We start from the raw sequence: 14626 nt of genomic DNA on the forward strand, positions 1-14626 counted from the left end.
ATTATACAAGTCATCCCTCTCTACCCCTGGAAAACAAAGACCACTGGTGGACAAAGACTGGGGTGGCAAAACTGCTCCCATTTTTAGAAAAATTTCAAGGCAAAAAGTCAGGTTTTATTTCTTTTTAATTGTACCTAGAACTTCCTGGCCCCTTTCTTTATTTTTTTTTCTCTTCTTACCATGTTGGTTGAGTAAAGTTCGAAGTGCTTGAACCGTTACATTGTCTGTCCACAGTGGTGTGAGGCAAAAGTGCCTACGGCGGTTGCTAGTTTAAGATTTGACAAACTTTTGATACTATGTCGCGCTTAGAAATTGCGCATTTTATTTCCTACATGTATGCGTTTGATACTAAGTCGCAAAGATGTCTCATAATACGTCAGTTCATAATACGCAACTGCTTACGATTCAGAAAACCAATATTTGCAAAGACCTTCCACTCTACGTTCTTATTATCGATGAGGCAACCGACCACAGGAAAGCTTGTGCCGTTCATCCAAAGGATTGGTTTTCACGCTATTGACGTCACGTATTACTAACATTACATTTTTATTTGGATGTACTGAGCTTCATGTAACAAAAATATTTTCGGAACTGTAAATGTGTCATTAAGAAACTTTCAATGTTGTGACCTGCCTGAATTTGCCAACGACGATCAAAGTTTCTGTTAGGGGGAGATCCAGCGCATGACGTCGATATGACGAAAGTGTTGCTGGCAATATCTGCCATTGCAGGACCGTAGACGCTATTGTCCCTAAATTATCTAAACAATAAAAAGTTTATTCGTATAATATCTTATGCATTTTGTGAGATACTATTAGATAATATTGTGATACAAATGCAAATTAAAGCATCCCCGGATCCTCGAGCGATGGTGGTCTGAAAAACGTCCTCTCCCCAATTCCTGTACACTCATTTTCATATGAGCACACTTAATAAGTACTCCATTCCGAAAACATAAGAAGATGTACGAAGATGTCCAGCCTCGGATGGAACAACGAAGTTGAAAATTTTCTCCCATGTTGTGCCGATTTTATCAACTAATTATCTGTGTTACCAGAAGTATCATGCAAAACTGCCATTTGGTAGTCTAGAAATTGTAGTGTAGTTGCAGAATAGTCAATGTTGAAATAAGAAAAACCAGGGACCGCGGAAGCGGGAAGGGGAGCTACGGGGGCTTTACCCTGCTTACCAGACTCGCTTTATATAAAATAAGAATGAGTCTGGTACCCAGAGTACGGGGGCTTTAGCCCACCACATAATCTCCAAAATGTACTTGGAATAATTCCAAAAAATTGACCTGCTCGAAATCGGTTTTAAGCATGTTTAGTCCCCCCCTCCCCCAAAACATTTTATCCCCCTCAATCTATAATACGAGAACATTGTTAGGAACATTCGAGTTTCAAAAATAATATGGTGTTAATTAAAAAGAGTGTAACACGTAAACGACTGAGTAATAATTGGAATTCGGTACATCCAAAACAAACTCCAAGGCAATGTTACATCAACGTGCACCATAGTTCTATGTGATATGTATATTCTTGTTGCTTATTGTGTTATTCTGTTCTATGCCAAACTATGATCGATCAGAGGCTCTATATTTGCTTGTGAAGTCATAGACTGCGTTTTTTGGAGGACTCACATCCGTAGAGAATGGCCTTCAATGACATTTTGACAAATATTGACAGAAAACAATAAATAGATTTCTTTGACACTTTATAGTATAAACGTCGTATAGTGACCTACAGTTGGCTGAATTTTACATCCAGATGGGGATCTAAAGTAACGCGAGAAGAGGAATTACGCGTTTGATTGGCACCCTCTTTTGACCAATCAGCGACCTCCCACTCCTCGCATGGTTAAAGAGTCCCAAAGTGAAAATGAACTCATTTTTTCTACGTCCAAACAAGTCGGGATCTTTTGTTAACATGCAGACAGATTCAAAAACACCTAAAAGAAAAAATGACCTCGCTTGTCCAATGATTTTACAATTGTCGTCATAAATGGTATTTGCGCACTCATCGTACGTTTTGATTCTTGAACAATGGCTAGACATGGGCTCAGACACAAGTTGGAAAGTAGGGGGGGGGGGCGGGGCAAATGAAAATTAGCGCTTGAACTGTAGGGCACCCCTCCTTGATAGATTTTAAAACGAAGTAAAAACGCTTGTTGCAAATTCGATGCAATTTTTTAATACGAAGCAATGCAATTTTGAATAGTCTTATTATAAGTAACTGTGAATCTTTTTCTCGAAAATTTTGCTCCAGGCAATTATGGAAGGAAACTCTTCTTCTTTGAATTTTACCGCAACGCGTCTTGCAAAAAAAACTGTAATGCATCTTGCGGAATTATGACGCATCTTGTCATAAAAGCGACGTACCTTAGAAAGGTTCGACGCGTCTTGTTTGAAATGAGACACGCACGTTTTGCATGATATGCGACGCAATATGTCTTGTATCAAATACGATGCAATACCACTTGCGAAAATTGCCATAAACTTCCAAGTATTGAGATGAATCTTCTCGAATTGGACCGAGGTATCTGATTTAAGATGCCACGAGATTCGCCTTACATAAATACTCGAGGTAGTGCGTTCTATTTAAATGCAGCAGAGTTCGTCTTCTTTCGAATGAAATGTATCTTATTGATTATTTGATTTGACGCATCTTGCCTTAACTGCGAAAACCCCCAGTCATGATGTTTTTATTTTGAAATATGCTTATTATTGCTTTTGTTTTTTGGCTCTTCCGACACAGAGAGTGAATTGCAACGCGATGCGTCCTGTTAACATTACGACGCTTCTTGTACAAATTGTGATGCTTCTAGTCAAAAGTGTATCATCCCGTTTTGTTTGAAATGTGATACTCATTGTTGAGCAATCTCACACAATAAAGGGGTTTACTTTTTGCTATAAATATCATTCTAAATATATACAATTTGAAATTTTTTGATACTTCGTAGAATAATAAAAAAGCAACATGGTACAATATAATTACATACAGTTGATAGCGTACAAAATCCTTCAATTGACACTAAATGACAGTTGACATAAAGGAACATATGTAAAGAGTGGTCCTAGATCGGATGTCAATCACTAGCAGAGAATAAGCTTTGTAATCCTTAGATATGTTAACTCGGATTTTTGCACTTAAAAACAAGACTATATTTTAGAAGATCCTCTAAAACGTAAGGGACCTTGGAATGTGATACATAACGCTGGACGACAGTATAAAGTGTAAAGTCAAACTTTCTGAGTTCTTCAAACTTACGTTGGGGTCATCGAAGGGCGTAGAAATCACCCACCCCTTTGCAATATTTAGCTAAAATTATGTGTCAGAAAAATCCGAGCTCCCCCATGCGCTCATACTTTCGGCCACTGGCTGTAGGTGATCTAGGAATGATATAGCGGTACCTAGCGTTCGTTATTCTGATATTTCAACTTTTTTATCACAGATCATACAAGAGTTGTCAAGTGATGAGATCACAAGAGTTTTTTTTTAGATTTTTGAAATTTGTTCCAATAACTTGAAAGAGCATCATGAAATACCTCAAAAATGCAAAATCAGTTAAAAGAATCACGAATTGGCTGAGATATGACCAAATGAGCACAAGCTCTGGCCCCATCAAACCTCTGTAATTTTGTCTCTGTTCATAACTCAGCAAACTTCGAATCTTTCATTGGCCACAAATCACCAGATTTTTGACAAATTTAACTGATTTTGCATACATGGGAGTATTTCGTGGTGTTCTTTTATGTAATGTGAACAGAAGTCGAAAATTCTAAAAATAGATTTTTTTGTGACGTCACACTTAGGAATTCTATTAGGACAAATATCGATCAGCATAATACGTAGCAACCACTTGTCATAGCAACGTCTAAACGGATTTCTGTCTTATCCATTTGTTGACTGGGTGATATTAATTCTGCTGAATATAGAAAAATTCTCTATTAATCAAACTCTGAAAGAAATTCTTTAACGATGGAACGACACGTGAGCTACTTAACAAAGTAAATTTTAGTAAGTACTCCATTTTCCTTGGATTTGCAATATTAAATGTTTTTTTGGAGAGTTGCTTGACAGTGAATTACAAGCGCATTCACCGAGTACTGTGATCTTGTGCGAAGTTGTTGAGCATGGATTATACAAGCCAATGGGCTGTGTTCACAACCCTTGAGGAATGAAATTTTTATTGCGTGAGCTTTCGTGAGCTTATCCTCGGAAGAAACTCGAAATCTCTTATTTGCAAGAGAATTTAGGTATTCCAAGGTTGATCTCCGTCGCGAGGATGCAGATTTAAAAAGAAAAGACTGTTTAGATTACATGCATATACACACGTTTAGCAAATGTTTCGGTCCTGTTTCTTGTTTACAGGCCTTGTGTTTCAAACAGAAAGGCTTTATAGTATAATATTTGGTAATTATTTTCAAGTTTGCATCTCTTTTTTCTGAATGGAGAAGCGACTTCAATTTCTCGATTTATGAACTTTCAATGTAATGCCATTAAACCTGCAACTCTCTTACTTGTTACATTCCAACCTTCCTTCTGCACACGAACGAAGCCAAACATAGTTTGTTTCAAAGCTAAAGAACATATTCACTTTCACATCATTTCCCGCAGGATTGCTTTGTTTTGTATCAGGTTTTTTTAGCGGAGACTGTTTGAAAGAAAGTTAGCTGGTTTGGAGTTAAAGCTTTTTTGGCAACCGGCATGTTTAGCGAGAGTTGTCTTAAAAAATTTACTGTGTTTTGTACTTTCATGCAGTACGATATTAGGCCGGTTTTTTTAATTATACTCGCAAAGTGGGCCGGTTGCGCAAGAGCTTTTAATAATGGTCGCGGAACGCTGCGCTCTTATGGTACTGCGCAGCGGCCTATCCTTGAATTTGAACACCGCGACAAAGTCCAAAATAGAAAGACCGTGCGACTTTGGTGAAAAGCCTTTTGTTTTTGAGAAAAAAGTCCCCGAAATAAAACAAAATCACACTGCTCTAAAAATATCGTACGCTGTTTCGAAGAGTGATCCCCCTTGACCAGCCGTTACGACAAAAGAGATTTTGGTATATTAATAACAGTTTGTTGGTGTAATAAGAAGATTTTACTGTTGCACCCCGGTCCACAAAGTTTACAACAAGAAAAGAAGTGAAAATGTTTAGATTTGAGAGGAAAAGGAGCCGGCGAGGTGAAATTGAAAGCGGCATGATGGATGGGGGATGTCAAAATTGTGCAAGAGTTAGTGAAAGTCTTTTATTGTTCTGGAATGTCATTTCAAATATTTACAATATAGGTATAGACATATGGAAAGTCCTGAACAATATTAATAAGCTTTTTAGCCCAAAATGGCCAAATGTTGAAGTTTTGCGGGGATTTAGTGAAGTCCGGCACCATGGAAAATTTTTTAATACAATATTACTTTCTAGAAATGGTCCAAAACTACACCTAGACTGAACATTCCAAAAATTCATACGCCTTCGTTTACCACTATACACCATATCGTTTTTTTTTTTAATTTTGACATGAATAAGGAAAGGTATTGTAAGCAAATAGAAAGTATTTAACACTAAAATAAACATAATAACATCGACAGAAGAACTATCCTAATAAAAAATCACGACAAATCAGCTATATATTTTTGAAGCATAATTTAGTAAAATCTTATCATAAATTTTCCAAAGTTATGTCGATGAGCAATTTTTGCGATATATTCATTTGAAATATCTGTGAGGTCAAACAAATCAGTTTGCTTCTTTGGGCGTTTGATAAGCATTGGTGGATTTGAGAGGAATGCTGGGATGCAGTGAGGCACCGCGCAGCCATTGGCCTAGCAGGGGCCATAGCCCCTCCGCTTTTTTGCAATATTAGGTTAGAAACCTTTTTTGGATAGTTTACTCTAACTATGGTCTAACGCAACATTGAATCGTATACTCCTAAGGAATAGCAGTTTTTCTTGACTGGGAACCCTTTCTGATCATTTTCTATGTGTTTATATTGATGTTTTATTATCTCCAAGCTAATTTTATCTATTTTCATAGCTATTGGACCAGATTTTTTATAAAGCCTCAGTAGAAATAAGCCAGTATTTTCAAAAAGGGGTGTTTTCCGGCGTTCTAGTGGGCGTGGCCTCAAAAAATTTCTGTCACGCCCTTTTCAGCCCTCCCACATTTAGACTGGTGCACGCTCACTGGATGCAGTCACCCCCAGTCCATCCTTTTCCTTGTACTCACGGGCTATTCTTTCTGGAAAATTTGCTTAAGTCTGCCACTGTTTTTTGAACCGCTTGCTTTTCATGATCCATGATCAAAAAATGATGAAAAGGTTCTCCTGGCATGCAAGAAAATAGATGATTCACAATTCACAGGCAAAAGCAATTTCACGAAATTTTTGTGAAATCTTCTTTAAAATATTAGCTTTGCTTTTTGCTATTCCTGTTAACTGTGGTTTTGGCTTGGTTGTGGTCGGCTATAAAAATCATACAATACAGCAGGGGGTCCTCTTCCATAGAGGGAAGAACGACACATTTCTGTGTAAAAAATAATTCTTTTAGTGAACTCGCATCGGGGCTTAGCCGCGGTTTGATGTTTTAAATGCAGAACGAGGCAAAGTCGCGCCAATTTTCTAAGGGCTGGTGATTTCCAAAGTTGGAAAATAATTTCTGCTAATTATGTTGCTCGTGTATTTCAATTGGATTCAGCACCTAATGAATCGCGTGGTCTTAGAGTATTATTGGGAATGTTTGGATTAATATCTTGTAAGTAAAATTTCGTGTTTGAATGCCAGTTCGTGTATCACGCAATTGTTAGGCCTTGGCCTATCTCGTGTGTTGTTTTCATTAGGTGGATGGAGGACAGAAATCTCATTGTTTGATTTATTATGAAACAACGCCCAATCTTATTGTTTTCGCATCTCTCTGAGCTTAGGGTTTGTAGGCGTCGTTTAAATTTGACCTGGAAGGAAAACAGAAATGGCTGAAGAAGGTCTGAGAGAAGCTGCAAGGAAAGGTGACTTTGAAAGTGTTAAAAAGTTGTTGCTCGTAGGGACGAAACAAGTTGCCAATGAGGTAGCATGACTCTTCGTAGATTTTGTTATTTTCAAATTTTAAATTTTTTTTCGTACATTCGAACAGGACCTGTTGTTTGCACATGTTCATTTCCGCCAATATATGCAATAAGTAAAGTACCAAACCTCATTAAGTGAGCTGATTCCAATAGGTAATTGTTCCATGAGGTGATTTCGCACCGGTAAAAGGAGCTCATCGTGTCTGTTGCTTGCGCATCGGTAGACAGGTGGTTTATTCCTACCTACAGCCGAAAATATCTTCGGTAATTCTTTTTTTGCACCTGTCTTTTGAAAGTCTGTTATTTGTTATTAGAATCGCTTTTAGAACAGTAATTTTATATTGTAGTCCGAGAAAAGAGCAGTTTACTATCTAAATCTTTTAATCAAGTTGTTAAGTGATTTGAATTTTTTGCATTGTAAGATAACCACTTCTTTTAAGCTTTCTTCTCTTTGAACTTTTTTTCTATTTTCCTATTTAATTGATCTTGCATAGAATAGTACTTGCTGGACTACCACATTTCTTTATTGAGCTGGGCAAGATGAGAATGGGGGAGAGGCAGAGGTGGCGCCAGAAATCTTCCGACAGAGGGGCTTGAGCTTCAGACAGGGGGGCTAAAATGACTAAAACAAGCAGTTTTTGTACGTTATTTTGTCAAATTTGCTCCGACAATAACCAAAAATTTCTTCCGATGGGGGGGCTGGATGCTTCTGACGGAGGGGCTGTAGCCACCCCTAGCCCTCCCCTGGCGCCACCACTGGGGAGAGGGAGGGGGGGTTAGCATCGTGGCTAAACACATCTAACACTGACTTGGGCAAGCAAGCTGAGTGGTGCTGATACAGAAAGCTTAGGACAAAAAAATTTGTCCTCATCTGCCTTCATTATCAATGTCTCAATGGTCAAATGTTTATATAAATCTCAAAACCATTTTCCTCAAAATTACATTGATATCAAGAGCGAGGCTGCCTGCCCAATTGCTTCTTATTAATTCACATAAGGAAATACAACACAGTAGTTTGGTATTTTTTTGTCCTGCAGCCCCCAGCCTTCATTGGCTTTGTCAACAATTACAGCTATAGAGTTTTCATTGAACCTATTCACAACAAAATTAATGTCAATCTTGCTTACACTGTGGAAAAGCTGAGCAGGTCCTTGGCTTCTTATTGTTATTTCATAGTTTGATTTTATTGATTTTATAAGAACAATGTTACAGGAAGCTCTGTTTTTGTTTGTTGTTTGTAAGCTCCTCTAGAAAAGTTCAACCTACATTTTATCCCTTTGATGTTTCCTATCCTCCAAATATTAATCTCCATATCAATGTTGTGTTATTTTTCCTGATGTTGTGTTTCTGTTTTATCCAAAGGCAGGAGAAACTCCTCTATTTTTGGCAACAACCTCTTATGTCACAGAGCCAAAGTATGTGGAAGTGGTCAGGGAGTTGCTTGAAGATGGAGCTGATGTAAATGCAGCAAATAAGGTAGATTTTTGTGGCTTTGTATGTAAACTAGATGTAGTAGGAGTAGATTTATTTTACTTTGATCTTCATCTATGATGAATAATCAATAAAAGTAAAGAAAAGAATTGGACAATTTTCACATGTTGTTTATTCAATATTTGCAATTTGATAAGAGGAATTGCAGTTGCACATTGAACCACTGAGGGATCAAGGTTTTGAAAGTATTAAGGTTATATACTGATTTTTGTTCCCCTGGTAAGCAGTTTCAAATTTGTGGTCATTACAGCTAAAGACTGTGTGGACAGCCAAAAGTAAACCTGGTTTGGCCTATGAGAAGTATGATTTTTAGGATTTTGTGATGAATAGCTAGTTTCTGGTGGAAGGCTTGCACCAGATGGAAAAAGAGTCTTGCTGTGCTCATGAGCAGAAATGAATAGTATATAAAGTCAGGGTATCGTCGGAAAGGTGTGCGATCGCAAATGCACATCCTGGCTCACGCCCCCACACACACCTACTGCTTACAAGGAGTGCAAAATACCACACACCTTCTTTTATTCTGAGAGCGAAATTCTCTATCAATGATTGGCTTTGTTGGTTTATGAGACGGGTTTAAATGTAAATCTTTCCTTGGTACTATTACTTCATGCCATTTTAAAAAGGCTTATCACCTTGTCAATATTGGGGATAAGATATAAGATTTTGAAATAATCATAGCACTAATCTACAGTGGAATCCTGAAAACATGAAACCCGGCTTTAATTGATTTTCCGGTACAACAAAACTTTGTCTGGGCTCATAGATTCTGCCGAGCCTCATACAAATTCCCTCGTTATAAAGAATCTCGTGTGTAATGAACTCTTGTTATTACAAACCTAATTTTAATTTTCCTCAATTTAGCAAACGTTTTTAAATATTAGCATGGATTAAATGAAGAAAAAATTTGTGCAAAAGTTTACACTTTTTCAATGCTTTATGGCATTTCAGTGAAGAATCCAATAAAAGGAGACTGTGATAGACATTTTTGTCTTTGAATTTAAAGTGGAACGTTAAGTGTTGTGAACAAGATTTTCATTTTTGATCGCTAATTTAGCATAAGTAACAGACTTGCCAATTATATTATGCGTTAAAAAGTAGCAGATTTGCAGATTTTGCTACCTCCCTATAGCCCCCTTTTCAGACTTCACTATGCTTTAAATCTAGATTTTGGTGACATTTAATTTGATGAAAAATTGCAAAAAAATTCCACACACCACCACACACCTGGATGTTTTCAGGGGTGCGGTGCTTAGCATGCCAGCCTGCTATATTTTTCCCAAGAAAGCCTGAAAGTATTAAATGCTTAGACTCACACTATAAAACTAACACTAATTTCAATAATAAAATATAGGTACAATATAGATTTAATGTTATTAATGACGTGAGCTGTATTTCAAAAGTCTAACAATATTTCATAGTTATATAAGTATAAAGAGGGTTTTTTTTAAAATTCTATTGGCTTACTGCTATAATTGATTGAGAACACAATATTTTGTAACTTCAAAAGGCATACTGATCAGACTCCATCTTATCTATTGTTTCGATTATTAGTCACAAAATCTGCTTTTCCTTTTATTTTACTCATATGGCTACCTTTAGCACATCTCCATTGGCCCCCTACTTTGATGAGATTATTTATACCTCACCATTCGCCTCATTTTTTGGAAAATCAGGTGTTAATTTTTTGAATTGCTTACCTGCTGCTGTAGAATCTATGCGTAGGTTTCATAGATTGATAAATCACATGAATATTTTAATCATTTGTTCAATTTCATTTCTCATCCTATTATGTATTATATTTCTCCATACATTTGTGATCAATTCATACCAGTAATCTGCCTTATCCCTTATCCATGTTGTTATATCTGGAAAAGTTATTTGAAAGATTTAAGCTAGCATCAAAAAGCGATATCAAAAAAGAACCAGGCCTGTCTCACCTGGAGACTTCAGACTCTAGATTTTCATGTTTTTTTAAGATAAAATCTAAAATCTCCAGTTTTTTTAAATGCTAGGTTTCCAGGTGTGAGGTACCTAAGAGGAAAATTGAATCGTCAAAATAATTTATAATAATATGTCTTTTAACAGCTGTTTTTAAGAGTCTTAAAATGACATGCAATAAATGAATTAAAATTGATTTCATCTCTTAACGAAGTGTCCACAGAGCTTAATAAACCTGATACTGTGTCCTGAAACCATAGAACCTATTCTTAAGTTATTTAGTATTTAAGTCATTTTAGTGAAGTCTTCCCTTGTTTGTTGTAAATTTTAAACCTTTTTTAGGCCGGAGACTTGCCAATCCATAATGCTGCTGCCTATGGAAATTTTGAGACAACAGGACTGTTGATTGACTATGGCGCTGACCTTGAAGCTGAAGGGGAGGTAAGGAAAAAATGTGTGCAATTCCTGTAATTGCAACTTCTTTTGATGGTATGGTTAAGTTCTATTGGTATTCCATTTATGATCAACTGCTGGAACAATCTTGGAACCATTCAACCTGCCTTCAAATTATTTTAAAGTTTACTATTTTTGCATGAAAAGGACTTTTGTCACATTTTTTCTCTTAGCGCATGTAGTGGAATATTTAGAAAGCTAGAATTATTCAGTTGAAATAGATAGAGTAAAGTGGTGTCATAATAATCTATTTTTATAATTTCAAATTTCTGCTAATTAATCTGAAATAACACCACTTATCAGTTAGAACTGTTACAAATGGCTTGAGATATCCTACCAGGAGGACACAGGAGCAGGAGCACAGGCTCACAGGCTCTTGCCATATCAAACAGCTGTAGTTTGGTCCTGGTTTCTAACACAAAGCAAAATACCATTATCAAAACTTGGGTTGACCTAGGATATAGTCGGCCAGTGAAAGACCTTTCAGTGACCATATCCTAGGTTATATAGAGATGTTTCACAGTGTTTTTTTTCTGCTCATGTGGTCAAAATTTAAAAAGATCTATAAAATGAAGTTTTTTGGTGTCATCATTTTGCTACTCTGTTTCTACCTGATAAACATGAGTTAAAACTTATATAAATAACAGAGCAATGCTTCAGTATACACAATGTTTTAAAGTAATTTTTAATGTGTTAAAGATAAATGACAAGCATGCATATATTTTCTATACATGACTAGGTAAAGTGAAGACTACTGCAATCTTGCCTGAAGCTTGCAGAGTAGATATTTTAAACAAAATACAAAACAAAACAAAAACAAAATTAAATGCAATAAGTAATTCGTCCTTTAAATAATTATTACCCATTTAAATGACTTTACATTTAAAGCCCTCGCCCCGTTTAAATGAATTGTTAAATCATTTAACATGTGCAGCAGCGTGGCTAAAAATCTTATGTAGGTATCTTCTTCTTTTATGCCATATAGGCGCTGTAGATGAAAGTCTGTCTTCTTGTTTGTGCCGAAGGCTTTCTGGCTTCCTGTTGCAATTCTTAGTACCTTGTCAGCGAAGGAATTATTTTTATAATGTTTTTTATTAGGCAAAGATGGTTCCGCTTGGACTGGCCGCCATGAAGAAGCATCATGCAATTGTGAACCTTATTTTAACCAATTTACTTGAGAACGATAAAGTTAGCGAGAGGCAATTTAAGGTATGTTTTAATTCACTTTTTCGAAGGCGCGTTATCATTGAAGCTTTGGCACTAGTGAGAAATTTTGTCGTAACAAATTTAGAATTTAATAAAAAAGTACCACGCAATTGTCTTAGACAATAAACCTTTATTTGTTGTAAATTTTTCTATTGCACCATGCCTAAAGTGTATCAATCGCATGAACACTTGGTCTTGGTCACATGCAGTAGTGAAAGTAAAAAATACTTGTTTTAGGTGGCTTAGGTTATAACAAATCTTCCACATGCATGCAGATAGTCATGCATGCACCCAGTTGAAGCTGAAAGTAATGTTCGGTCGACCTTTTTTAACATTTGTGCGCACTCACGCAAAGAGTAGCAGTGAAACTTGTAGCTTCGCCTGCTGTCTTGAGGCAGAAAGTTTTCATGGTCCCGGGGAGCAAGCCTAAAGGTTTATTTTCGAATGGCATCTTGGTTTTGTGATGGCAAAGCGTGGTAATGATTTTGCACTGTCATCAGAGCTTTCTTTGTTCAGCATCAAAAAGAGTTTGAGACAGCAACTGATTTTTCGATTGGCAACAATGGCTAAATCATAAAGTGTATCGACTTGGAAAATCAGAGCCGGCAGTTTTTCTAGCTTGGTGCTTCTTCGAAGAGTTGAAATGGAAATGAAGATCTTCTTATCTTGATGGAGGCCAGTTGGAGATCTGCAAAGATTGGGGATGGTTTTGTGTTGCACATTTCTCTCCAGATTTAGACAAACAGTAAGTTTTCTCGTGTGTGCTACATATGTCCCGGCTTAATTATCCATTGATCTGTAAATTAAACAATATGTTGTACTTAAAGACAATGGTCACATGCTTATGTTGGTTAAGCCACCTGTCAATCAGTACAAGCGTGTTAGTGAAACAGGCACCGCGGAGCGTTGAGAAAAGTAGGGGGTCTAAAAAAAGTGGGGGGGCTAAAACCTTATAAAAAGAGGCTTCACTGGTAGTTTAGTACTAAATATTGGGCATTTTTTGCAAACCCCAGCTCCCCTGCTCCGCGGTGCCTGTGATATCACTGATTGCCTTTAAAGTATCAGTCGATTGCCTTTAAAGGCAATCTGTCTCGTTGTGGATTGGTTAACGAGAACAATAGCTGGAACAATAGCCTAAAAACGATTCCGCCATATTTTTTACAATGCGCTAAATTAAAGGGGGACTGGAACCAATAAAAAATCGCTTTGTTCTTATAATCAATCAACGTCGTGACAGATTGCCTTTAAAATATCTTTGTTTTGCAATCACCCCAGTATTCAGATCCTTACCTGTCCAGCGCTTTCTTTGTTTTTTCTAATCTTGTCTTATTTTAATCAAACTCAATTTATTTTTAGTGGATGTTTGATGCTGCCGACGATTACCAGCAGTTAAACGTTTATCGGGCTTTGTCATCGATTTTGCAAAACAAGAAGATTATTCCAAAGCTGGTTGGTCTGAATATTTTCCAAGCAATCTGCAAAGGCTTCAAGAGCAAGAAAAGTGTTGTCAGTACTGCCCTCAAGCTATTACTGGAGATTCTGAAAACTCCTGAAGGAGTCAAGGCTGCGAAGGAAAATGGCATCGAGGCTACTGTGAAGGAAACGATTGCGCAGAACACTGGAGATGCTGTGCTAGAGCATTTAGGCTCACAAGTTCTTGAGAAACTTAAATGATCGCTGCATTGGCAACCAATCTTCAATCGCAAGAACATCTGACAGTCTTCAGCCAAGTTCGGTAGTAGTCCTCAATTGCCAATAGCGAGAAACATTTTTGTAATTTTTTATTCAATCGTTAATATTTTGTAGGATTGTCATTGGTCTTAGAGGCATATTATTTATTTATTAATTGCATTTTGCCAAACTAATTGCATTACTAAGTTTCCATCTTCATGGTCTTTGTCTCGGCATAATTTGCTGTCAATGGTTTTGTCACGTCAAACTACGAGAATCGACATTCCAATAATAAAACCGCGTTTTCAGTTTATATTTAGGCGTTGACAAAAAGAATTAAAATATTTGTGCATTTTGTCATTATCTTAAAAAGAGTTCCCTGCATCTGGTAATAAAAGTTTTAAGGAGATTTACTGAGAGATTAAGAATGCCCATTCTTGTTACTCTTTTGTCTCTAGTTGATAGTTTGCAAAATAAAGCAAAGTTTGCATTTGCCTGGGACAAAAAAAATCAGCAAAATGTAACTATTTTAGCAAGCATTTTCCATGCCTTTTGCTAAAATTGACCTACTAGGATACCTTTAAAAAGCCCCTTTATTCAATAATGAAGCACCATTCTTCCTGCTACATAAACTCTTAAATGTGTTTTCTAACTGTGTCAAATTCAAAAAGCTTCCTTTAAATACTTTACATATAGAAAAGCCCCTTTTGTCCCCAAAAGCCACAAAGTGCCATTTTATACTTTAAATGCCTTTTTTTGTTTTTTTAAAATATAGGCACAAGTATGAATTTTTGTCAAAGAACTTTCATTAACCTCC

The 14626-nt window shown here is 36.7% G+C and overlaps 1 protein-coding gene and 1 long non-coding RNA gene across 2 annotated transcripts; one reads left to right on the plus strand and one right to left on the minus strand.

Moving 5' to 3' along the window:
* Positions 1-6775: 6775 nt before the first annotated feature.
* Positions 6776-13999, plus strand: LOC135682700 (uncharacterized). Its single transcript, XM_065197698.2, has 5 exons — positions 6776-7052; positions 8413-8526; positions 10822-10920; positions 12031-12141; positions 13495-13999. The coding sequence occupies exons 1-5, from the start codon at positions 6957-6959 to the stop codon at positions 13810-13812; spliced, it is 738 nt and encodes a 245-aa protein (XP_065053770.1). The 5' UTR covers positions 6776-6956; the 3' UTR covers positions 13813-13999.
* LOC148958157 (uncharacterized) lies at positions 7910-10829 on the minus strand. The gene is made up of 2 exons (XR_016144816.1): positions 10479-10829; positions 7910-9827 (listed from the first exon to the last, which is right to left on the minus strand). It is a non-coding gene; the product is annotated as an uncharacterized LOC148958157 (long non-coding RNA).
* Positions 14000-14626: the final 627 nt, after the last annotated feature.

This window comes from Rhopilema esculentum, chromosome 17, assembly GCF_057945365.1.
Source record: "Rhopilema esculentum isolate cy_ngs chromosome 17, ASM5794536v1, whole genome shotgun sequence".
Classification (NCBI taxonomy): Eukaryota; Metazoa; Cnidaria; class Scyphozoa; order Rhizostomeae; family Rhizostomatidae; genus Rhopilema; species Rhopilema esculentum.